This window comes from Bufo bufo, chromosome 1 (genome assembly GCF_905171765.1).
Source record: "Bufo bufo chromosome 1, aBufBuf1.1, whole genome shotgun sequence".
Taxonomy (NCBI): domain Eukaryota; kingdom Metazoa; phylum Chordata; class Amphibia; order Anura; family Bufonidae; genus Bufo; species Bufo bufo.
In genome coordinates this window covers 208,161,669-208,188,793 of record NC_053389.1, presented here as the reverse complement: position 1 = coordinate 208,188,793, position 27,125 = coordinate 208,161,669, and the positions used below count along the sequence as shown (strand labels likewise).

Here is a 27,125-nt window from a genome sequence, read left to right as displayed (position 1 = left end):
TGGTGAGACCAGAACAAGTACAGGCAATAGTAGATTGGGTGGATGACAGTGCTTCCAGTTCCTCCACAATGTCCCATGGAAGCGTTCAGCTGTCTATCTCCCAAACACTGGAGCAAAAGAGGATGTAACCCCTACCCACCCGCGATCCCTGGCCCTGAATGGCATCATTTCAAACTTACTGGCCTTTGAAATGCTGTCATTCCGTCTGGTGGAGACGGAGAGTTTTAAAAGCCTTATGGCTGTGGCTTTCCCACAGTACATCTTGCCCAGCCGCCACTACTTTTCCAGGCGAGCCATCCCTTCTCTGCACAACCAAGTGGGGGACAAAATCAGGTGTACACTGCACAACACCATCAGTGGCAAGGTCCACCTAACTACGGATACGTGGACCAGTAAGCATGGTCATGGACGTTATATCTCCCTAACAGCACACTGGATAAATGCAGTGGCGGCTGGGCCTGAGGCGGATAGCAGTTTGGTGCATGTCCTTCCACCACCGAGGATTGCAGGGTGCTTCTCTTTGCCTCCTGTTGCTTCCTCTTCCTACTCCGCTTCCTCATCCTCTACCGCCTCCTCATCCGGTCAGCGTAACACCTTCACCACCAACTTCAGCACAGCCAGGGGTAAACGACAGCAGGCAGTTTTAAAACTTATCTGCTTGGGGGACAAACCTCACAGGCGCAGGAGCTGTGGACGGGCATGGAGCAACAGACCGATGAGTGGTTGGTGCCAGTGAGCCTCAAGCCCAGCCTGGTGGTGTGCGATGAGCGAAATCTCGTAGCAGCTGTGGGCCTAGCCGGCTTGACGCACATCCCTTGCCTGGTGCATGTGCTGAATTTGGTGGTGCAGAAATTCCTTAAAAATTATCCCAATATGTCAGAGCTGCAGAAAGTGCGGGCCGTCCGTGCGCACTTTTGGCGTTCTCACCCTGCTTCTGCTCGCCTGTCAGCGCTGCAGCGTAACTTCGACCTTTCCGCTCACCGCCTCATGTGCGACGTGCCCACAAGGTGGAACTCCACCTTGCACATACTGGTCAGACTATGCGAGCAGCAGCAGGCGTTGGTGGAGTTTCAGCTGCAGCACGCACGGGTGAGTCGCTCTGCGGAACAGCACCACTTCACCACCAATGAGTGGCCCTCCATGCGAGATGGCATCCAAACCAGCTCATGGCCATCACTGGTGCGTGGCAGGGGGGATACAGAGGACACAGACGATAAATCTCCCACAGAGGACAGCTTGTCGTTGCCTCTGAGCAGTCTGGCACACATGAGCGATTACATGCTGCAGTGTCTCCGCAACGACCACCGAGTTGGACACATTCTAACTTGTGCTGATTACTGGTTGGCCACATTGCTGGAACCCCTGTTACAATGACAATGTACCATCCTTAATTCCCTCACTGGAGTGTGATCATAAATTGCGCGAGTACAAGAGCACGCTGGTAGATGCTCTGCTGATGGCATTCCCACCTGACAGCGGGGGCACAGTGGAAGCACAAGGTGAAGGCAGAGCAGGAGGAAGAAGTCGCCAACGCAGCTGGGGCACTACCAGCACCTCAGAAGGCAGGGTTAGCATGGCCGAAATGTGGAAAAGCTTTGTCAGCACGCCACAACAACCAGCACCACCAGCTGATATGGAACGTCTTAGCAGGAGGCAGCATTTCAGCAACATGGTGGAGCAGTATGTGTGCACACGCCTACACGCACTGAATGATGGGTCTGCCCCCTTCAACTTCTGGGTCTCCAAATTAATTACATGGCCTGAGCTTGTCCTTTATGCCTTAGGCCCCTTTCACATGGGCGAGTATTCCGCGCGGGTGCAATGCGTGAGTTGAACGCATTGCACCCGCACTGAATCCTGACTCATTCATTTCTATTGGGCTGTACACACGAGCAGTGATTTTCACGCATCACTTGTGCGTTGCGTGAAAATCGCAGCATGCTCTATATTCTGCGTTTTTCACGCAACTCAGGCCCCATAGAAGTGAATGGGGCCGCGTAAAAATCGCGAGCATCCGCAAGCAAGTGCGGATGCGGTGCGATTTTCACGCATGGTTGCTAGGTGACGATCGGGCAGGGGACCCGATCTGTATTATTTTCCCTTATAACATGGTAAGTAAAATAGTGATGGAGGGGTTAAAAAATAAAAAATAACTCACCGATTCCACTTCATCGCGTAGTTGCGGATCTCTGTCTTCTTCTGTAATATTGAGTTGTCGGCTAAGGACCTGTGGTGATGTCACATCACATGATCCAATCACATGGTCCCTCACCATGGTGATGTAGCATGTTATTGGACCATGTGATGAGCACAGTGACGTCATCAAAGGTCCTATTCCTGTGCACAGCAAATAAGAAGACAGAAGAGATGCCGGCTGCGCGATCAAGTGGATTAAGGTGAGTTAAATTATTATTATTATTATTTTTTTAACCACTCCAGCCTTATTGTACTATGCATTCTGTATTAAGAATGCTATTATTTTCCCTTATAACCATGTTATAAGGGAAAATAATACAATCTACAGAACACCTAACCCAAACCCGAACTTCTGTGAAGAAGTTCGGGTTTGGGTACCAAACATGCCGATTTTTCTCATGCACGTGCAAAACGCATTACAATGTTTTGCACTCGAGTGGAAAAATCGCACATTTTCCCGCAACGCACCGGCATCTTATCCGAGCAAAAATCATGACGCCCGTGTGAAAGAGGCCTTAGAGGTGCTGGCCTGCCCTGCACCCAGTGTATTGTCTGAACGTGTGTTTAGCACGGCAGGGGTCGTTATCACAGACAAGCCCAGCCGCCTGTCCACAGCCAATGTGGAAAAACTCACATTCATTAAAATTAACAAGGCATGGATCCCACAGAACTTGTCCGTACCTTGTGCAGAAAGTACACCGGCCTTACCCAGCCATTGTTATACTCTGGCGCACTTTCTCATTGTTGTATTTTTACTATTTTCTAATGTTTTGGGGTGTACCCTAATCAAAATAAATAAATAAATAAATAAATAATCAAAACCGAAAACCAGTGTTGGCTACCTCCTCCTCCTCCAACGCCGCTTCCACCTACACCGCTACGTCCACCGACTTCTCAATTTCCTACTCCATATGAACCTCCACCTCCTAGTTCAAGATTATTATTTTTTAATTTTACGTATTTTATGTTCTTTTAAGTCATTTCACTAATTTGTTGGATGACATATCCCAAATTTTTGGCTGTGATATACCCCTGCTTTACATAGTGGACAGGGAAATACATTTCACTTATTTGTCTGTTACATTGTCGGGTGAAATTCCCAAATTTTGGGCTGTAATATACCTCTGCTCTACATAGTGCACAGGGAAATACTTTTCACTAATTTGTCTGTTACATTGTTGGGTAAAATTCCCAAATTTTTGGCTGTGATATACCCCTGCTTTACATAGTGGACAGGGAAATACATTTCACTTATTTGTGTGTTACATTGTCGGGTGAAATTCCCAAATTTTGGGCTGTAATATACCCCTGCTCTACATAGTGCACAGGGAAATACATTTCACTAATTTATCTAATACATTGTTGGGTGAAATTCCCAAATTTTTAACTGTGATAAACCCCTGCTCTACATAGTGGACAGGGAAATACATTTCACTAATTTGTTTGTTACATTGTCGGGTGAAATTCTCACATTTTTGGCTGTAATATACCCTTGCTCTACCTAGTGGACAGGGAAATAAATTTCACTAATTTGTGTGTTATATTGTCGGGTGAAATTCCCAAATTTTTGCCTGTGATATACCCCTGCTCTACATAGTGGACAGGGAAATACATTTCACTAATTTGTCTGTTACATTGTTGGGTGAAATTACCAAATTTTTGCTGTGATTTAACCCTGCTTTACATAGTGGACAGGGAAATACATTTCACTTAATTGTGTGTTACATTGTCAGGTGAAATTCCCAAATTTTTGGCTGTGATATACCCCTGTTCTACATAGTGGACAGGGAAATACATTTCACTAATTTGTCTGTTACATTGTTGGGTGAAATTCCCAAATTTTTGCTGTGATATACCCCTGCTTTACATAGTGGACAGAGAAATACATTTCACTTATTTATATGTTACATTGTCGGGTGAAATTCCCAAATTTTTGGCTGTGATATACCCCTGCTCTACATAGTGGACAGGGAAATACATTTTACTAATTTATCTAATACATTGTTGGGTGAAATTCCCAAATTTTTGGCTGTGATATACCCCTGCTCTACATAGTGGACAGGGAAATACATTTCACAAATTTGTCTGTTGCATTTTTGGGTGAAATTCCCACATTTTTGGCTGTGATATACCCCTGCTCTACATAGTGGACAGGGAAATGCATTTCACTAATCTGTGTTACATTGTCGGGTGAAATTCCCAAATTTTTGGCTATGATATACCCCTGCTCTACCTAGTGGACAGGGAAATAAATTTCACTAATTTGTGTGTTATATTGTCGGGTGAAATTCCCAAATTTTTGCCTGTGATATACCCCTGCTCTACATAATGGACAGGGAAATACATTTCACTAATTTGTGTGTTACATTGTCGGGTGAAATTCCCAAATTTTGGGCTGTAATATACCCCTGCTCTACATAGTGCACAGGGAAATACATTTCACTAATTTATCTAATACATTGTTGGGTAAAATTCCCAAATTTTTGGCTGTGATATACCCCTGCTCTACATAGTGGACAGGGAAATACATTTCACTAATTTGTCTGTTACATTGTTGGGTGAAATTCCCACATTTTTGGCTGTAATATACCCCTGCTCTACCTAGTGGACAGGGAAATAAATTTCACTAATTTGTGTGTTATATTGTCGGGTGAAATTCCCAATTTTTTGCCTCTGATATACCCCTGCTCTACATAGTGGACAGGGAAATACATTTCACTAATTTGTGTTTCATTGTTGGGTGAAATTCCCAAATTTTTGGCTGTGATATACCCCTGCTCTACATAGTGGATAGGGCAATAGATTTCACTAATTTGTATGTTACATTGTCGGGTGATATTCACCAATTTCTGGCTGTGATATACCCCAGCTCTACCAATTGGACAGGGAAATACATTTCACTAATTTGTCTGTTACATTGTTGGGAGTCAAATGCTCATCTTTTGTGCTAGAAAGTACATTTGTGGCCTACACTGCGTTTAGGACAGTACGAAAGGTGAGGCCAGAACAAGTACAGACAATAGTAGATTGGGGGGCTAACAGCGCCTACAGTTCCTTCACATTGTCTCCCACCCAGTCCCCTGCTGAAAGATCAGAGTTGGCACCTACAGCCCATGGCCATCTGTCTTTCAACTCACCCCCTTGCAAATCAGGCAAGCAGGCTGAGCCCCAAGTCATGCAGCAGTTTCATAAGCTTTTTGATAACTCTGCTGGCAGGGTTTCCGTGGGCCATCCACATAGCCCTGCACCAGAAGTGGAAGAGATTGAGTGCACTGATGCCCAACCACTTATGTTTCAGGATGAGGATATGGGAAGACCACTGCAGCACGTCTCTGATGATGACAAAACACATGTGCCAACTGCTGCGGCTTTCTGCAGTCTGCAGACCGACAAGGAGGGCAGGAGTAAAGAGTGGGTGGAAGATGATGTGGAGGATGATGAGGTACTAGGCCCCACATGAAATCAAGTTCATGCGAGTGACTTGTCTAGTTTGGGGGAAGAGGTGGTGGTCGCACAGAGGCACCAGCAGAGCAAAAGAGGGAGCAGGGTGCAAAAGCGTCTGTTACATTCTTGGGTGACATTTTACCATTTATGCCGTGAATAAACCCCTGCTCTGCATAGTTGACAGGGCCCGAAATTTAAAAAAATCGTCTGTTGCATTGGTGGGTGACATTAACCCATTTTTGCAGATGAAAAAACCCTGCTATGCATAGGTGACAGGGACTTAAATTTCTAAAATTTGTCTTCAATTGACGCGTACCCGCTCCTTTCATTCGATCCTTCCACTTTAATAACTTGTCCCATATTTCCGCTCGATCACATTTCAGCCATTGACCTCCCTTGGATGTGGTATCCCTTCCTCACGCTACCTTTCCGGCATGGAACCCTGATTCCTCACTACCAGTGATCACCATGGTAGGTGCATAAAAGAACTTCGAAAGTTGATAGAGAAGATATCCAATTGGATCGTGGACATCACAGGGACGTGCATGTGGAGCAGTATGTGTGCACACGCCTACACATACTGACTGATGGGTAGGCACCCTTCAACTTCTGCATCTCCAAATTAGGCACATGGCCTGAGCTTGCCCTTTATGCCTTGGAGGTGCTGGCCTGTCCTGCAGCCAGTGTATTGTCTGAACGTAGTCAGCGGCCAGAAGAGGCACATTTGTGCGCAAAACGGCCGTCGCCGCTGTGCATGTATGAATTGCTGTCCGCCCTGCACGCTCTGACAGTAAAGTGTTACTTGTCTCCCAAATGAAATAAAGGATCTTTGGATTTACTACTGCTGGGTGAGTGCCGCCTTATTATCTTCTTCTAATGGAATTTTTTGGCTGTCCATTCTAGGCGTTGCACCACTAAATCCCAGTTCTACCAGGGTGCGCTGGACGTCTGTGTTTGTATGATCTGTGCTAAAGGGGGTGATCAGGATGTGTGAACTGTGCCGCCCAGCTTCTCCCTTATTTACATTGTCTGAACGTTTGTTTAAAATGGCAAGAGGGGGTTATCAAATAGAAGCGCAGCCGCCTGTCCACAGCCAATGTGGACAAGCTTACATTCATTAAAATGAACCAGGCAGGGATCCCACAGGACTTGTCAATACCTTGTGCAGAATAGACATGTATACAGGCCTCACCCAGCCATTGTTGTACTCCAGCGCACTTTCTCTTTGTTTTATTTTTTATATTTCCCAATGTTTTGGTGTCTACCCAAATTTGAACAAAAATAAATAAATAATAAAATTAAATATAAAACAAAACAAAAAAACTGTGTTGGCTACCTCCTCCTCCTCCACCGCCGCTTCAACCTACACCGCCACATCCACCGCTTACTCAACCTCCTACTCCATATGGACCTCCTCCTCTTAGATCAAGATAATTTTTTTTTTATTTTTACGTATTTTATGTTGTCATTTCCCTATCTGCACTTGCCATGCTCTTAACCACATTGTGCTGCCATTTGCAGACCTCTTTCCCTTTCCATGACTTTTTAGAGCCATTTTAGTGCTCCAAAGTTCGGGTCCCTATTGACTTCAATGGGGTTCGGGCTCAGGGTCAAGTTCGGGTCCCGAACTCGAACTTTTTTGTGAAGTTCGGCCGAACCTATCAAACCCGAACATCCAGGTGTCCGCTCAACTCTATTTACGACTACTTGTTTTGTCGCTTGCCTAAAGTGTGAATAAAACACTGAACTGTTTGATCCAAAGAACTTGTTGTTGCCTCTATTCTGGCTCTGCTAATCCTGTCTACCAGAGCGAAACCCCACAATTGGTGGAGTATACGTGCAAGAGTAGTGAGGCTGGTGTGAACGACGATAATTTTGGTTTCTGCATTTTTCAGGCACGGTTGTATGCCGTACATTAAACCAGCTGTATTACAACCAGTGCCCCACGACAAAATGGAGGCTGTTGTGAAGGCCCTCATGGAGGCAAATCTGAAGCAGCGAGAGACAAACCTTCAGCAACACGAGGCTAATAACCAGCAGCAGGAGACTAACCAGTTGCTGCTACAACATGTGATGGCTTTTCAGACAACAGGAGCAACCCCGAGGGTCCACCATGTCCGGAAAGCAGTCCATGCCGCGATTCCCAGACGACATCGAAACCTACCTGACGGTGTACGAGAAAGTGGCCATCAGGGAAAAGCTACCCTGTGACCAGTGGGCTGAGGTCGTCGCTCCGTTCCTGGCATCCGATTCCCAGCAGGTGTATTTCCACTTGCCGGACGATCAAGCGACCGACTAGAAGAAAGTCAAGGGTGAGATTCTGGAAAGACTGGGGGTGAATGTGTTGGTCCGGGCCAAGCGGGTGCATCAGTGGGGGTTCAACCCAGCTGAGCCTGCAAGACCCCAGTATTATAACTTATTTCACCTCTTGAAAAAATGGCTACAGCCTGACATGCTGAGTCCCACTGCTATGCTGGATTGTCTGTTAGCCGATATGTTCTGGAGGACTTTGCCATACCATCTCCAGCACTGGATCGGTCAGGTGTCTCCTGGCAATGCTCTTGAGATGGTGGACCTGGTGGAACACTATGAAGCTGCCAGGAATCTAAACGAGGGTTCTGTTGGGAGGGGGGTCGGCAAACCCCAGAAATCTCCACCCCAGGCTCGGAGATTCGAGCTGTTAAAACCCGCCCAGGATGTACCCACAGCGGACCTGACTCCGATAGTCTGCTGGCGGTGTCAGGAGCCTGGCCATGTAAGGGCTGACTGTCCCCATCGGGTTAAGCCCATGGACACTAACTTTGGCTACCATCAGTCGCTATATGCCAGGAGGCTGTGTGCAACAGGTACCCCAGAGTCTCAAGATCACTTGTGCCAGGTGGAAGTGGGAGACACCCAGCGGAGGCTCTGCTTGACTCAGGGAGTCTGTTGACCCTAGTAAGGGCTACCCTGGTGCGGTCCACTGGGTATACTGGCTGGAAAGACGGGGTGATGTGCATCCACGGAGACTAAAAAGACTACCTCACTGCGCTAGTGCCCCTAACCACAGTGGTCGGTAGATGGACCCACGAGGTTGCTGTCGTCACAAATCTACATTATGAATTCATAATAGGGAGAGACTTCCCGGGCATCCGAAACCTGTGGCCTGCTATGAGAGTGACTGATACCCATGAGACAGGGGTGACCCTAGCAGAGTGTCCCGGCTCAGGGGGCTAGCAGAGTGTCCCGGCTCAGGGGGGAGACCAGAACTCTGGGAACCTAAGACCGAAGGGCCAGCAGTAGGGGTGACCCACTTCAGTGGAAGAGGGGGAGACAACCCCACCTTAGTGTGATGGTGGTAGATGTGGAGGACTTGCCGCCGGGTCCTGAATTGGCAGACCTCAATATCTCCGGGGATAATTTGGGTACCACCCAACGTCGGGATCCAACCCTATCCCGCGCCTTGGAAAATGTGTTTATAGTACATGGTGAGCGACAACAACCTAGGGCAGAGTCAGTGTTTCCCTGTTTTTGTTTCATCAGGATATGTTGTATTGGGTAAACCAACTACAGGGTGAGCCTATTGAACATTTGGTGGTACCCAAAGCTTATTGCAATCTTGTGTTAGATCTAGCCCACGAACACGTTCTCGGGGGTCATCTGGGGCTGCAGAAAACTCAGGATCGTATTCTACAGCAGTTTTACTGGCCCAGCATATTCAAAGAAGTGTAAGAGTTTTGTAAGTCTTGCCCGACCTGCAAGATGACGGTCGGCACCAGAACCAAAACCCGATCACCCGGGTTAAAGATCCAGACCCGAGCCTGCCGATTATAGACCCGACTCTGGGCTCGCTGAGCTGCCTCCATATGCTCCCTAACAAGAGGGCACTTACTATTATCCCTGGGCGCCGCTCCGTTCTCCTGCTATGTCCTCCGGTATCTCAGTTCACTAAGTTATGGTAGGCGGAGTCTGCCCTTGTTCTTCTGTAGCGCCGGCCAATCGCATTGCAGAGATCACAGCCTGGGAGAAAATAAACTCCCAGGCTGTGAGCTCTGCATTGCGATTGGCTAGCGTTAGAGCAGAACAAGGGCAGACTCCGCCTACCATAACTTAGTGACTGGAATCTCTGCCTACTATAACTTAGTGAGCGAAGATTCCGGAGGGCATAAGGGAGAACGGAGCGGCGCCCAGGGATAATAGTAAGTGCAGTGAGATCCCCGGGCGTCGCTCTACATGTCTGTATAGTTAGTTCATAGTGTAATAATCGGTGAAAGGTCCTCTTTAAGTACGTTACCCAGATGCAAGATCGGATAAAGACAGTGTTGCCTCTTGTTAGGGAGCATATGGAGGCAGCTCAGCGAGCCCAGAGTCGGGTCTATAATCGGCAGGCTCGGGTCTGGATCTTTAACCCGGGTGATCGGGTTTTGGTTCTGGTGCCGACCGTGGACAATAAGTTCCTGGCTAGGTGGCAGGGGCCCTACGAGGTACTTGAGAAAATTGGGATCTAAACTACAAGGTACACCAGCCAGGGCGGCGAAGTCGGAGCAGGTTTACAATGTGAATTTATTCAAACCGTGGAAAGATAGGGAAACCTTCACAGAAGACAGCCTGCAGCCGGGTTATCTAGGCGAAGAGGTACCGGCCCCTCTGTCTGATGCAAGAGAGGCGGCTGACACAGTAAAAATTACTGACAGCCTCTCCTCTAAACAAACTCAGGAGGCCAGAGAGATCGTTAGTCGGAACACGGATGTGTTCTCGGACCTCCCAGGACGCACTTCCATAATCCAGCATGACATTGTCACTGAGCCTCAGTCAAAAGTCAGATTAAAACCATACAGGGTACCCGAGGCTTGTCGCCAAGCCATATCGGAGGAGGTGCAGCTAATGTTGCAGCTAGACGTTATTGAGGAGTCAAAAAGTGAGTGGGCCAGTCCTATAGTATTGATACCCAAGCCAGACGGGACGTTGCGGTTTTGTAATGACTTTCAAAAACTTAACAAGGTTTCCAAGTTCGATGCATTTTCCATGCCCTGGATGGATGAGCTCACCGAGAAGTTAGGACAAGCCTGGTATTTTTCTGTTTTGGACCTCACAAAAGGGTACTGGCAGGTGCCCTTAACGGAGGCTGCCAAAGAGAAAACTGCCTTCATCACGCCTGAGGGTCTGTATCAATATAAGGTTTTACCCTTTGGTCTGCATGGCACCCCCGCCACTTTTCAGCGACTAATGGACATTGTGCTTCGTCCAAATCATTGGTACGCTTTGGCTTACTTGGACGATATTGTCATACACAATACCGACTGGGAAAGTGACCTACCCAAACTGCAGGCTGTAGTGGACTCCCTTCGGAAAGAAGGCCTAACCGCTAACCCCAAAAAAATGTGCGATAGGGTTAGAAGAGACTAAGTACCTGGGGTATGTCTTTGGGCGCAGAGTCATCAAACCCCAAGTGAACAAAATAGAGGCGATACGGAATTGGCCCCGGCCTGTTTGTTCCCCACTTTGATACTCCAGCCGTACCCTTGACAGGGTTGTTGAAGGGATGAAAATCAGTGATGGTTTGCTGGGATGATTGGGCAGAAGAGGCTTTTGACGCTTTGAAGTCGGCCCTGTGTGGGTCACCAGCTTTGGTGACGCCCGACTTCAAGAGGTAGTTTGTGGTATAAACGGATGCCTCTGAAGTAGGCCTCGTTGCTGTACTGTCTCAGGAAGTCAATGGGGAGGAGCATCCCATTGTCTTCCTCAGCCATAAGCTCACCCCAGCCAAGACGGTATAGTATAGTGGGTCTGACCCCATGCTGGGTATAATTACCAGATGTTGATTCAGTTACATATTTATTCCCGGAGAATTCTTATACAGTCACTCAGAATTGAGAAAGCTTGTTGGAAGAACGAGTGAAACGTTTTCAAGAAATGTACAGTACGTCCAGTTGCCTTGATTTATGCTTTACAGATTTCCCAGTTGGTACTATGGATGACAATATTGTCCAGGTAAGCCAAAGCGTAACGACTATGTGGTCACAGCACAATGTCCATTAGTCTTTGGAAAGTGGCGGGGGCGCCATGCAGACCCTCCAGTGTGATGAAGGCCATTTTCTCTTTGGCAGCCTCCGTTAAGGGTACCTTCCAGTACCCTTTGGTGAGGTCCTAAACAAAAAAAATACCGGGCTTCACCTAACCTCTCAATCAAGTCGTCTACCCGGGGCATGGGATACGCGTCAAACTTAATTTTCGATGCGTATCCCATGCCCCGGGTAGACGAGTTTAATTTTCGAAAATCGTTGCAAAATCGCAACGTCCCGTCCTGTTTATGTATCAGTACTATAGGGCTGGCCCACTCCACTTCTAGACTCCTCGATGATGTCTAGATGCAGCATTAGTTGTACTTTCTCAGAGATGGCCTGTCGCCGAGCCTCGGGTACCAGTTTTGGTTTCAACTGGATTTTGGCCTGAGGCTCAGTGACAATGTCATGTTGGATTATGGAAGTGCGACCAGGGAGGTCTGAGAACACATCCGTGTTCCTGCTAACGAACTCCCTGGCCTCCTGAGTAGGTTTAGAGGGGAGGCTGTCAGCAATCTTCACTGTGGCAACTGCTTCCCTTACATCAGACTTAGGGGCCGGAACCTCTCCCCCTAGAAAACTCGGCCGCGGGCTATCGTCAGTACTGGTTTCCCCCTATCCTTCCATGGTTTGAGTAAATTCACATGGTACACCTGCTCTGGCTTCCGCCGCCCTGGCTGGTGTACCTTGTAGTTTTCTTCTCCAACCTTTTTGAGTACCTCGTAGGGTCCCTGCCACCTACCCAGTAACTTATTGTCCACTGTTGGTACCAGAACCAAAACCCGGACCAGAGCCTGCCGATTATATGTACACCCGACTTTGAGCTCGCTGAGCTGCCTCCATATGTTCTTTTACCAGTGGCAAAACGGTTTCCATACGTTTCTGCATCTTGTTGACGTATTCAACAACACTTTTATATGGTGCGGGTTGTTTCTCCCATACCTCTTTGGCTATGTCCAATAGACCACTGGAAGTCTGACATATAGTAGTTTGAAGGGCGAGAACCAAGTAGAGGCCTGGGGCACTTCTCACACTGCGAACATGAGATAGGGCATAAGGAGGTCCCAGTCCTTTCCATACTTAGCTACTACTCGTTTTAACATTTGATTAAACCTTTCTACTAGGCCGTCAGTTTGCGAATGATAGATGGATGTCCGTATCTGTTTGATATTCAGCAACTTACAAAGCTCCCACATGACCTTGGACATAAAAGGAGTCCCCTGGTCAGTCATAACCTCTTTGGGTATCCTGACTCGGGAAAACATCTCCATTAACTCTTTTGCTATGAGTTTGGCCGATGTATGTCGCATTGGCACCGCCCCTGGGTACCAAGTGGCGTAGTCCAGGATGACAAAGATGTGTTGGTGCCCCCTAGCGGACTTTGGTACTGGACCTACGAGATCCATAGCGATTCTCTCAAATGGTACCTTGATAATGGGGAGGGTCACTAAGGGACTGCGGAACAGGTGCTGGGGGCTAGTGGTTTGGCAGGTCGGGCAAGACTTACAAAAGTAATCCACCTCTCTAAAGACACTGGGCAAGTAAAATTGTTGTAGTATCCGGTCCTGTGTCTTCTGCAGTCCCAGATGACCCCCGAGAACATGTTGGTGTGCTAAATATAATACAGGTTTTCAATAGGCCCCGGGCACCACCAACTGTTCAACAGGTTCACCCCGCAGCTGGTTTACCCAATATAGCATATTCTGGTGGACCACAAAACGTGAAAACATTGACTCGACCCCAGGTTGTTGGGGTACACCATCATACATTACCACATTCTCCCAGGCCTTGGATAGGGTTGGGTCTCGGCATTGGGCTGTACCGATATTCTCCCCGGAGATGAGGTCTGCCACCCAGGACCCGGTGGCAACTCCTTCACATCTCCCACCATTACTCTATGCGGGGTGGTCTCCCCCTCTTCCACCGAAATGGCGGTCACCCCTACTGCTGGCCCTTCGGCCATTCCCCTGGACAAGGCCAATCTCCTGAGCTTATTCATGTCTCAGGGGTATCCTTAACTCTCACAACCGGCCATAGGGCAGGGACACCTGGAAAGTCTCTCCCTATTATGAGTTCATAGTGAAGATTTGTGGCGACTGCCACTTTGTGGGTCCACCTGCCGGCCACTGTGGTTAGAGACACCAGCGCTGTGGGGTAGACTTTCAAGTCTTCATGAATGCACATCACTCCAACTTTCCGGCCAGTATACTCAGCGGACCGCACAAGGGTAGCCCTTACCAGGGTCACCAAGCTCCCTGAGTACAGCAGCGCCTCCGCTTGAGTCTATCCCACTTCCACCTGGCATAAGTGGTCTAGAGCCTCCGGGATACCTGTGGCACACAGTTTCCAAGCAGATAGCCATTGTCGGTAACCACAATTAGTGTCCATGGGCTCAACCCGATGAGGACACTCAGCCCTGGTGTGGCCAGGTTCCTGACACCGGCAGCAGATTAACTGTGTCCGGTCCATAGGGGGAACCTCCCGGGGGGTTTTATTGGCTCATACCGGTGGGCCTGGGGTGGGGAGTTCTGGAGTTTGCCTGCCCTCCTCCTAAAACAACCCCCCCTGAGATTCTTGGTTGCCTCATAGCGTTCCTCCAGGTCCACCATTTCCAGGAGATACCTGGCCCATCCAGTGCTGGAGAGGGGGTGGCAGTGCCCTCCAGAATATGTCAGTCAATATTCTATCCAGCATAGCCATGGAATTCAGCACATCAGGCTGTAGCCACTTTTGCAAAAGGTGGAGTAAGTCATAATACTGGGGTCTCAAGGGCTCAGCCGGCTTAAACCCCCACTGATGTACCCGCTGGGCCCTGACCAACACATTCACCCCCAGTCTTGCCAAAATCTCACCCTTTACATTCGGGTAGTTGGCCGCTTGATCATCCGGCAAGTCGAAATACACCCGCTGGGAATCTGATGCCAGGAAAGGTGTGATTACCTCAGCCCACTTGTCTCGGGGCAGATTTTCCCTGGTGGCCACTTTCTCGTACATCACCAGGTAGGTTTCGATGTCGTCTGTGGGTGTCATCTTAGGGATCACTGCACGGATTGATTTCCGGACATCGTGGATGCTTGAGGTTGCTCCTGCTGTCTTCAAAGCCATCACGTGTTGTAGCAGCAACTGGTTGGTCCCCTGCTACTGATTATTAGCCTCACTTTGGTGCTGGTTGGTCTCTCGCTGCTGCAAGTTAGCCTCCATGAGGATCTTCACAACAGCCTTCATTTTGTCGTGGGGCACGGGTTGAAATACAGCTGGTTTGATGTACGACATACAACTGTGCCCAAAAATGCTAACCCAAAAATACATTGGTGTTCACACCAGCCTCATTGCGCTTGACCGCATCCTCCACCAATTGTGGGGATTCACTCTGGTAGTTAGGACTAGCAGATGCAGTATAAGTGCACAGTTCTTGAATCAAACAGCGGTGTTTATTTACACATTGGTGTATAACAAAATGCAGATAAGGTGTATCACAAAACGCAAGTGGCTTGGTGTTTGTTGACACACAAGAAAAGTCCATAAGCAATAAAAGTCACCTTTACTCCTGGGTGTTAATTCAAACCCTGTTAGCAGTTCAGCCTCATCAAGTCCATAGGCAGCCTGTTCGCCTATAGAGGGGCCTGAGTCCTCCAGCCCGGCTTAAACCTCAAATCCCAGCACAGCGCTCAGTTCACAGCACACAAACTCCACTGTCAGACGGAGATAAATCCACACACCTGGCAGTGGTGGCTGGTTTTTATGCCTGGCAAAACCCGGCCTGGAACATAGGGAGTATTCACCCACCCAGCACATTCACTACTCCCAGTAAGAGCCCGGATCAGCTATGACAGCCATGCTAAATCTCAAGGTGTCAATTAGCAATAGCTGCTTCTGACACAAAATACCGGCTCTTACTTCACTGAGGCCAGGAATCTCGGTGACACATACCTTCCATCCACGATGATTCCAGGTACTTTCTTACAATATATACATACATACAGTATATATATATATATATATATATATATATATACAGTGGGATGCAAAAGTTTGGGCAACCTTGTTAATCGTCATGATTTTCCTGTATAAATTGTTGGTTGTTACGATAAAAAATGGCAGTTAAATATATCATATAGGAGACACACACAGTGATATTTGAGAAGTGAAATGAAGTTTATTGGATTTACACAAAGTGTGCTATACAGGGAGTGCAGAATTATTAGGCAAGTTGTATTTTTGAGGATTCATTTTATTATTGAACAACAACCATGTTCTCAATGAACCCAAAAAACTCATTAATATCAAAGCTGAATATTTTTGGAAGTAGTTTTTAGTTTGTTTTTAGTTTTAGCTATTTTAGGGGGATATCTGTGTGTGCAGGTGACTATTACTGTGCATAATTATTAGGCAACTTAACAAAAAACAAATATATACCCATTTCAATTATTTATTTTTACCAGTGAAACCAATATAACATATCAACATTCACAAATATACATTTCTGACATTCAAAAACAAAACAAAAACAAATCAGTGACCAATATAGCCACCTTTCTTTGCAAGCACACTCAAAAGCCTGCCATCCATGGATTCTGTCAGTGTTTTGATCTGTTCACCATCAACATTGCGTGCAGCAGCAACCACAGCCACCCAGACACTGTTCAGAGAGGTGTACTGTTTTCCCTCCTTGTAAATCTCACATTTAATGATGCACCACAGGTTCTCAATGGGGTTCAGATCAGGTGAACAAGGAGGCCATGTCATTAGATTTTCTTCTTTTATACCCTTTCTTGCCAGCCACGCTGTGGAGTACTTGGACGCGTGTGATGGAGCATTGTCCTGCATGAAAATCATGTTTTTCTTGAAGGATGCAGACCAATTCCTGTACCACTGCTTGAAGAAGGTGTCTTCCAGAAACTGGCAGTAGGACTGGGAGTTGAGCTTGACTCCATCCTCAACCCGAAAAGGCCCCACAAGCTCATCTTTGATGATACCAGCCCAAACCAGTACTCCACCTCCACCTTGCTGGCGTCTGAGTCGGACTGGAGCTCTCTGCCCTTTACCAATCCAGCCACGGGCCCATCCATCTGGCCCATCAAGACTCACTCTCATTTCATCAGTCCATAAAACCTTAGAAAAATCAGTCTTGAGATATTTCTTGGCCCAGTCTTGACTTTTCAGCTTGTGTGTCTTGTTCAGTGGTGGTCGTCTTTCAGCCTTTCTTACCTTGGCCATGTCTCTGAGTATTGCACACCTTGTGCTTTTGGGCACTCCAGTGATGTTGCAGCTCTGAAATATGGCCAAACTGGTGGCAAGTGGCATCTTGGCAGCTGCACGCTTGACTTTTCTCAGTTCATGGGCAGTTATTTTGCGCCTTGGTTTTTCCACACGCTTCTTGCGACCCTGTTGACTATTTTGAATGAAACGCTTGATTGTTCGATGATCACGCTTCAGAAGCTATGCAATTTTAAGAGTGCTGCATCCCTCTGCAAGATATCTCACTATTTTTGACTTTTCTGAGCCTGTCAAGTCCTTCTTTTGACCCATTTTGCCAAAGGAAAGGAAGTTGCCTAATAATTATGCACACCTAATATAGGGTGTTGATGTCATTAGACCACACCCCTTCTCATTACAGAGATGCACATCACCTAATATGCTTAATTGGTAGTAGGCTTTCGAGCTTATACAGCTTGGAGTAAGACAACATGCATAAAGAGGATGATGTGGTCAAAATACTCATTTGCCTAATAATTCTGCACGCAGTGTAATTGTTTAAACAAAATTAGGTAGGTGCATAAATTTGGGCACCACAAAAAAGAAATGAAATCAATATTTAGTAGATCCTCCTTTTGCAGAAATTACAGCCTCTAAACGCTTCCTTTAGGTTCCAATGAGAGTCTGGATTCTGGTTGAAGGTATTTTGGACCATTCCTCTTTACAAAATATCTTTAGTTCATTCAGGTTTGATGGCTTCCGAGCATGGACAGCTCTCTTTAAGTCACCCCACAGATTTTCAATTATATTCAGGTCTGGGGACTGAGATGGCCATTCCAGAACGTTGTACTTGTTCCTCTGCATAAATGCCTTAGTGGATTTTGAGCAGTGTTTAGGGTCGTTGTCTTGTTGAAAGATCCAGCCCCGGCGCAGCTTCAGCTTTGTCACTGATTCCTGGACATTGGTCTCCAGAATCTGTTGATACTCAGTGGAATCAATGTGTCCTTCAACTTTGACAAGATTCCCAGTCCCTGCACTGGCCACACAGCCCCACAGCATGATGGAACCACCACCATATTTTACTGTAGGTAGCAGGTGTTTTTCTTGGAATGCTGTGTTCTTTTTCCTCCATGCATAACGCCCCTTGTTATGGCCAAATAACTAAATATTTGTTTCATCAGTCCACAGCACCTTATTCTAAAATGAAGCTGGCTTGTCCAAATGTGCTTTAGCCCACCTCAAGCGGCACTTTTTGTGCAGTGAGCGGAGAAAAGGCTTCCTCTGCATCACTCTTGCATACAGCATCTCCTTGTGTAAAGTGCGCCGAATGGTTGAACAATGCACAGTGACTCCATCTGCATTAAGATGATTTTGTAGGTCTTTAGTGCTGGTCTGTGGGTTGACTCTGACTGTTCTCACCATTCGTCGCTTCTGTCTATCCGAGATCTTTCTTGGTCTGCCACTTCGAGCCTTAACTTGAACTGAGCCTGTCGTCTTCCATTTACTCAAACTGTGGAAACAGACAGCTGAAATCTCTGAGACAGCTTTCTGTATCCTTCCCCTAAACCATGATGGTAAACAATCTTTGTCTTCAGGTCATTTGAGAGTTGTTTTGAGACCCCCATGTTGCTACTCTTCAGAGAAAATTAAAAGAGGAGGGAAACTTACAATTGACCCCCTTAAATACTCTTTCATAATTGGATTCACCTGTGTATGTAGGTCAGGGGTCACTGAGCTTACCAAGCCAATTTGAGTTCCAATAATTAGTTCTAAAGGTTTTGGGATCAATAAAATGACAACAGTGTCCAAATTTATGCACCTGCCTAATTTGTTTAAACAATTATAGCACACTTTCTGTAAATCCAATAAACTTCATTTCACTTCTCAAATATCACTGTGTGTGTCTCCTATATGATATATTTAACTGACATTTTTTATCGTAACAACCAACGATTTATACAGGAAAATCATGACGATTAACAGGGTTGCCCAAACTTTCGCATCCCACTGTATATACTGGGAGGCACTGCAGTGGTTGGGATATTAAAAAAAGCTTCTGAAATGCAAAATGCCCATTCAAATGGATAAACACAGGGTTAAGCAGTGGCTGAAGCATGTCATCTCTGCATCATGCAGGTGGCTGAGCGGGCAGTCCAAGCCACTTCCTGTATGTTGAGCCACAAAGTTGAAGCAGAGAGGACCAGGACCTAAGTAGCATTGGGATGGCAGTGTTGGAGTATTGTTGAATAATTATTTATTTTAATTTTTTAACCCATTTCGGCCCTCATGGGCAGACTGGAAACTTGGAAGTGGACCTGGTAAAAAACTAAAAATGTCCCCTGTGTTGTAGGTGGGTGCAAATTGACAACAGGTGGGGCAGCACAAGTAGATGGGGCCAACACAAGTTGTCAGGGTTAGAAATACCATAGTACAGCACAGAATATCACCCCAAAGAACCAAATACCACAATGCAGCACAACATACCTCCCCAGAAGCTGTCCCTCTCTGGTGGCCATCAGCAGCTGCCACTTTATGTCCTCCTTCTCATCCTATTGTTTCTTATTAAGATATGGAACAGGGGGCTTAGGAGGTGAGATGTGGGCCACAACACCAGTCCACCCCTACCTTCAGCATGCTGTCTGGTCTTCCTCTTATAATGATTCCTATAGTGCCTTCGATATTATGTGCCCAGCCAATCTGCCCCTAAGGTTCCTTATTAAAAAATATCCCCTAGAAAACCTATTTTTAAAAAATCTGACTAATTCAGCCTCCTTCATTTTAAACAATTCACATTATGACTAGATAAAACTGGCACAGAGCATATTCTGCAGCAGCATTTCTCAGCTATTAGGCCTCCTGCACACAAACGTGAGCGCCCCATGGCCGTGCTGCTGCAATGCATGAACACCGACCGTGGGGCAGCGGATCACGGACCCATTCACTTTAATGGGTCCGCGATCCGCCCATTCCGCAATAATATAGGACATGTTCTTTCTTTTTACGGAACAGAAGTACGGGAGAAAACCCCACGGAAACACTCCGTAGTGCTTCGGTAGGGTTCCGTTCCGTGCTTCCGTTCCGCACCATTCCGCATCTCCGGATTTGCGGACCCATTGAAGTGAATGGGTCCGCATCCGTGATGTGGAATGCCCACGGAACGGCGCCTGTGTATTGCGGATCCGCATATGCGGTCCGCAGCACGGGCACTGGACACCTACGGCCGTGTGCAATAGGCCTTAGTCTGTATATCACCGTGATTATATGCGGCAAAAGTATCAAATCTCAAAAAAAGTGAGAAATGCAGCTTTGAGTCAGAAACATGTTCAGATCAGTTAATGCTTCCCTTCCCTGACATATTGTTAAAAGGGGCAATAGTTACAGTATCCTAGCCTGATCTGAAAACCTGCTAGGGATAAGGAAAGGGTTAAATCCTGCTTACACTTGAATGTTTTTTTAATTTGTTTGCAAAAATTGTTTGATGTAAGATTTTTATATTCTTTGACTTTGCTGTTTTTATTGCATGCTCACACATTTTGTCTACTAACTTTCATTATTTCACTGATACTTAGGCCAAAAAAGAGGGGTGTGTGTAAATATAAATCACTTCCCAGAAGACACAGATTATGATCACGACAGTGCTGAATATCTTTTACGTAAGTACTTTTAATGACTCTGCTCAATAGTAGTTATTTATATGCTCAGCTATGGTGATTGTGCTTTCATACAAAACACAGCAATGACGTGGCTACTGTACATTCTGGGTACAGAAATATCAAGTCCATTATTTTTATCCACTTTATCCTATTCACACAACTGAAAGGTGCTTTGCAAGAATATGCTAACTTTGGCAACACAGGAAAGAATTTTATTAAGATGGATGTTAACATATGCCAGTCTCATAGGGGGCCTAAACATTTACTGAAACCGCAGAGGTGCAGAAGTGCTTCTCAGAGTACCCTTCAGGTTTCATTGGCTCTTCTTGACATTTCCAACATCTTCTCTGATAAACCATTGGCCATTTTGTCGCCTTTAGGATTGAGCAAATCGAAGTATATGAAGTGGACTTTGATCCGAATTTCAGGGAAAACTTGATTCGCCGTGGAGCTGAATTTCCTCGTGCTTCATGGTAGCGAATGAATTTTCCCTGAAATGGCTGTAAAAAAAGAAAATAATACTCACTTGAGTATTCGAGAGCAAGGAGGCCGCTGCGGCCACCTTGATTGAAGGTCCCACGCAAAATCTTGTGTGTAGTTACGTATGACGTCGCCACACTGGGCAGTGTGATGACATTATCATGCACTGCGCGAGATTTCGCTTGGGATCTTCGACCAAGATGGCCGCGGCGGCCTCTTCGCTCTCAAATGGATAAGGTAAGTATTATATTTTTTAAATTGATTAACCCCTGAAAGCCCTCATTTTTCTTCTCTAACGCCGCAATCAGCAATGAACGCAGACTCTGAGAAAGTCAGTGACGGAAGGCGGCACAGTCGCTGTTCCCCGTCATTGCGCCCACTACTTTGTGACAAAGTAATTAGTTACAAAGTGAAATTCGGCAAAGCAGCCGAATCAAATTTTTTTAACTTCGCTCATCACTAGTCACCGATGTCATCATGGACATGGACATGATAATGAGGCCTTATAGTTTCCAAGCCAATGTTAAAGTTCCTTCAGACACAGCAAATTTTGTTGCAGAAGCTTTTTGCTACTTAAAATCAGGTCCATTAGGCTACATGCACACGAACTGCAATAGTGGGCCGGGTCCATTAGTACCGCTGAATCTTGATCCCTGTGAAGTACTATTAGCTCTTTTAGATACAGATGTAGTTAATACTCATGCTTTATGAGATGTGTTATCTAAACTAAATGCGTTAAGCAAACACCTTCAATTGCTTTTCAATGACTTTTGTTTCAAGATAACACGATGAGTTAAGAAATTTGAGATAAGAGTTTGAGTGTTAACCCTGCTACATCTGTATAAGGAGACTTGCAAGTGTATGCAACCAGCACCGATGAAAGAAGACTCGCGTACAGTCTGCTTAGTTTCCAAGAAATTCTGCTCTCCTGTTAACATGCCTTAGACCTTTTATTGGGCTAACCCCGCCCTCCATGGCACATGGCCACCCAATAATATTACAGTTAGGCAGGTACAATACACCTCATGTCTTAACCAATAGGAACACATTTCAGAACTGGAAGGGGCATATTTGGACACCTTTTGACAGTGCCGGTGAGTGGAGCTCAAACATGCTCATGTGGCCTGCTGATTACAAACCACCATCACCCCCAGGACACGTGCAAATGCTTCCAAATGAAGCAGATTGTCCTTAAACGGATACTGCCCTCTAATGGGACAACATTCATTTAGTCCAGTGCAAGTCTCCTACCGACCCAAAGTGAACCTCTATCAGACATGGTTCCATCAGGCAAATCAGTCCCTGAGGAAGGTGTTTTAAAGCAGGGTCGACCAAAAAGGTGATATAGTGTTTACATGGACACCAGTCCCACCAACCTATGTTTAGCAGCATGTTGGGACCCCCATGGTTCAGTGAGACCAGCATCAGTGTACTATACCCCACCGTTGCTGATGAGGACCCGCTGGTAGCTTTCACTAAGAACATTGCTCTCAGCGCCAGCATCCATTAGATCCCCCTCAAACCAAAGGTGGCGGCTTTCACATGGAGGAGTAGGAACTTGAGTGCTGATCTATAGAATTTCTCTGGTACCGTTCTGACCTGATCACGCTCTCTTATAACCGTAATCTGGTCAGACTTTACACAGGGAGGCATATACAAAATAAACCTACATTCCTAATCTAAAGAGAAAGTCCACTACAGTCATCCTATGCTAATAAAAGTTTCCACGACAGAACGTTGTTTGTTTCCATGTACGTTCCATTTTTTTTGCAGATAGAATGCGGACTCATATATTTTAATGGGTCCGCAAAAAATGCGGGCAGCACACTGTGTGCTGTCCGCATCAGCATGTCCGTTCTGTAGCCCCGCAAAAAAAATAGAACATGTCCTATTCTTGTCCGTTTTAGGCATTGTTACATTGGATCTGCAAAAAAAACGGATGATATGCAGATGTCATCCGTTTTTTTGGGGCGGACCGCAAAACACATACAGTCGTGTGCATATAGCCTTAATCTGAATGGGGGTTGCAGAAATTCATGTTCTTGATGCTAAAGCAACCCCATTCAGGTAGATGGAACTGATTTTCGGTCGCAGAAACTTTCTGCTCGAAAATCTGCCACTTGCTAAGTCACCCTGAATGATTGAAGTCTCGTAATTATTACTGCACATAGCTTTATCTTTTCTCATAGTCATCAGATCTAACTATATTTTAGCTAACTATACAATGAATGCACACTGTTCACTGGGCTGCCTACGTAGCAGCTTATCTCCAAATCTGCTGATTGAAGAGAAAATTAATTATTACTGCTATAATGTATGCAGGCATGAGATAATGAAATCCTCTGATGTTTTACTGCACACTTTATTAAAGTCGGGAAGAGTTTGTAAATCTACAAAGAGTTGACAGTTACTCTCTATTGTCGACTGAGATGTTTGTCTGTATATTCAGTCTCAAAGAGTTTGCAACAATGTATTTTTTGTTTCTTAAATGACTTTCATTCAGTAAGCCCACGTTCTGCATGCAAATTAAATATCTTTGAGTTCGCTGTACTGTTTGTCAGACCTTTGGAGTCCGGATGAATAGGCATTACGATAAAAAAAATTGCAAACTTACTGTAGAGGAAGTTCAGAGATAAGAATTAAATCTATTCAGCTATCCACATATTATTGTGTTTCAAGGGTCTCATTTTTTGACGACTGATTTAAAAGGAAGGCGTGAACTTTCAATCAGTTGTTATTACAGTCGTTTATAGCCTATTTTATCAACATATTAATCTATTTTTTTTAATACAGGGTAATATTGTGTCCTTCATGGGACATATATCTTTTACAAAAACTATTACCAGAGATGCTAGAAACTCATGAATCAAAGTTTCTGGAATGAGTCATTGCCTTTAAACATTATTTAACCCTTAGGATACCAGTGCAATACATGTACGGCGTCTGGAGGGTCTTTAAATATGGAGCCTGCTGGCAAGCACAGTGGGCGCCATACTGTAGCTGGTGGGTCTCTGCTGTTTCAAACAGCAGGGGCTCGGGGCAAATATTCGCAACCAGTAATCATGCCAATCTCAGGCATTTAACCCTTTAAATGCCGTGGTCAAGTGTGACCATGGCATCTAGATGGAGAAAAACCTGGAAGAGTGTGCTTCTGGGTTAGGACCAGTTACCCCGTATGTGTGGCAGGCTGTCACGGCGGACAGGATACCAGATACACAGAAAATAAACGTACAAGTGTCTAGGTGAGAAGCTGGGGATCAAGATCACCTCCTGACAAATCCCTACCAACTCTCCCTATACTTCTATGCCCACGTTCAGACCCTGAAGGTGGGAATAACGTGTACTCGTGCCTGGGCTAAAAATTCCCTAAAATCCCTAAGATGGTGAAAGGGGGATAGAGGCAGCCTGCTCCCTCAGAACCTGGAGGGGGCAGGCGTCTCTCTAACAGCCTAGACAGCCAATCACAAGAAAACGAAAACCAACTTATCTTTTCTGAGCAGGAGCAGGAACAGCAAATCCTTCCTTCCTTTCACAGAGCCAGACAGAAGCTATAACCCGCACAGGACACTGGGAGTGGGCGTAATTTAAACTCAAACCAATGACCCTACCCAGGGCACCTGAAGGGAGGCGGATATAGCTCAACTCCAAACAAAAACAAAAGGCTACACATGTGCTGCTAATCTGGCAGACCTCCGCACATAGCCTGAGCAGGGCATGACACAGGCCTCCATGGGATAACTACAAATAGAGCTTAGACCAGGGTTTCTTGACTCCAGTCCTCGGGAACCACCTACCGGTCAGGATTTATGATATCCCACAAAATGAATACCTGTGGTAAGTCCTGATGCATGGACACTAATTATATCACCTGCTCAATACTAAGGAAATCCTAAAAACATGACTGGTAGGTGGGTCCTGAAGACCGGAATTGAGAAACCCTGGCTTAGGCCTCATGCACACGGCCATTGCCCGGCCATGGCCGTATTGCGGCCCGCATACAGCTGGTCCGCAATACACGGTCGCCGGCCATGTGCACCCCGCATAACGGATGCGGACCCATTCACTTGAATGTGTCCGCAATCTGGGACATACGGTATGGTGCGGAACGGAGGCACGCATTGGAAGCCAAAAGAAGCACTATGAGTCACACACATGCCAAAACGGTATCAATAAAAACTACAGATCGTCCTGAAAAAAAAGAGACCCCACACAGCTCAGTAGATGTAACTATAAAAAAGTTATGGAGGTCAAAATATATATATAATATATATTTTTTCCGTATTAAAACATAAGAAAACACATACAAATAAAGTAGTTTTGAAATTATGCATCTTTTATTTTATCTTCATTATAGTCTGTGACTGCCAAATCTAATTTTTGACACATACTTCCAGTATCTTATTTGTTAGCATTTTTGTAATCATACTGACATAGAGAATGAAGGGCACAGGTCTGTTTTACCGCATAGGTAACACTGTAGGGACAAAACCCATAAAACTGTGGCAGAATTGCTTTTTTTTTTTTTTATTCCACCCCACCTGGAATTTTTTTCCTGCTTTCCACTACATTGCATGCCATATTAAATGTTGGCATTAGAAAAAAAAACTTGTCCCACAAAAACAAGCCCTTATACAGCTATGTGAATGCAAAAATAAAAAGTTTATGGCTCCATGAGGACAGGGAAGAAAAATGAAAACACAAAAACCTCCGGTACTCAAGGGGTTAAAATGTTCAATATTCCACATCGATGTGCAAAGATAAACACAGTACAGGGATAATAAACACAGTGATGTCACAATACACAATAATAAGCACAGTGATGTCACAGTACAGAATAATAAACACAGTGATGTCACAGTACAGGGCTAATAAACACAGTGATGACCTGGTACGCAATAATAAACACATTGATGTCACAATACAAGGATAATAAACACAGTGATGTCACAGTGCAGGGATAATAAACACAGTGATGTCACAGTACAGGAATAATAAACACAGTGATGTCACTGTACAGGAATAATAAACACAGTGATGTCACAGTGCAGGGATAATAAACACAGTGATGTCACAGTACAGGAATAATAAACACAGTGATGTCACAGTACAGGAATAATAAACACAGTGATGTCACAGTACATAATAATAAACACAGTGATGTCACAGTACAGGTATAATAAACACAGGGATGTCACAATAAAGGAATAATAAACACAGTGATGTCACAGTACAGGGATAATAAATACATTGATGTCACAGTACAAAGATAATAAACACTGTGATGTCACAGTACAGGGATAATAAACACAGTGATGTCACAGTGAATGGTTAATAAACACAGGATAATAAACATAGTGATGGTACTTTCACGGACGTACCGAGACATATGAACGTCCCCGCGACAGTAGATCTGTGAGACTAGCAACACGTGGTTTGGTTTGACATGTTTACCTTGTGGATCAATAGGCGTCTGTGTTGTTTCTAGTACTTGCCACACCCTTAACCCCTTCAGGACCCTGCCATTTTTCACCTTAAAGGGAACCTGTCACCAGTTTTATGGTGTCCTAACTAAGGGCAACATAAATAAGTGACTGATTCTCTTAGCAAAATGCAGGGTCACTTTCTTTAATTGACCCAGTCAATCTGCCAACATCTTGTATTGAAAAGCTCCAGCTCATAATGATGAGTCCTGAATATTCATGAGCTCCTGACTCTTCCCGCCCACCTGCTGCTGAATGACAGTTTTTTTCCATATGAATCAGCAGAAGGTGGGCAGAAGGTTAGCATGCGGCATTGCGGCATCTTTGTGTGTATATTATGAGGTAACCATCTGTCACACCAGTAAGTGAATACATCTAAGGTACTTTTTAGTAGTTAATGATTGTATATAATTAGTTAGATTATAATCAAAAATCCACATGACAGGTTCCCTTTAAGGAGTTAAGGACCAGGCCATTTTTTACAAATCTGACATGTCAATTTATGTGGTGATAACTTTAAAAAGCTTTTACTTATCCAGGCCATTCGGAGACTGTTTTCTCGTCACATATTGTACTTCATGGTAAAATGGAGTAAAAAATATATATAATTATTTATAAAAAAATTCCAATTTGCA

The 27,125-nt window shown here is 45.4% G+C and overlaps 1 protein-coding gene across 2 annotated transcripts in view; it reads left to right on the top strand.

Moving 5' to 3' along the window:
* CACNG8 (calcium voltage-gated channel auxiliary subunit gamma 8) overlaps positions 1 to 27,125 on the top strand; it is a 79,327-nt gene that overhangs the window by 9,672 nt on the left and 42,530 nt on the right. For both annotated transcript variants that reach the window (XM_040434687.1, XM_040434680.1), the window contains exon 2: positions 20,447 to 20,530. In XM_040434687.1, coding sequence (XP_040290621.1) covers positions 20,447 to 20,530 — 84 coding nt within the window. The remainder of the gene's footprint in view (positions 1 to 20,446; positions 20,531 to 27,125) is intronic.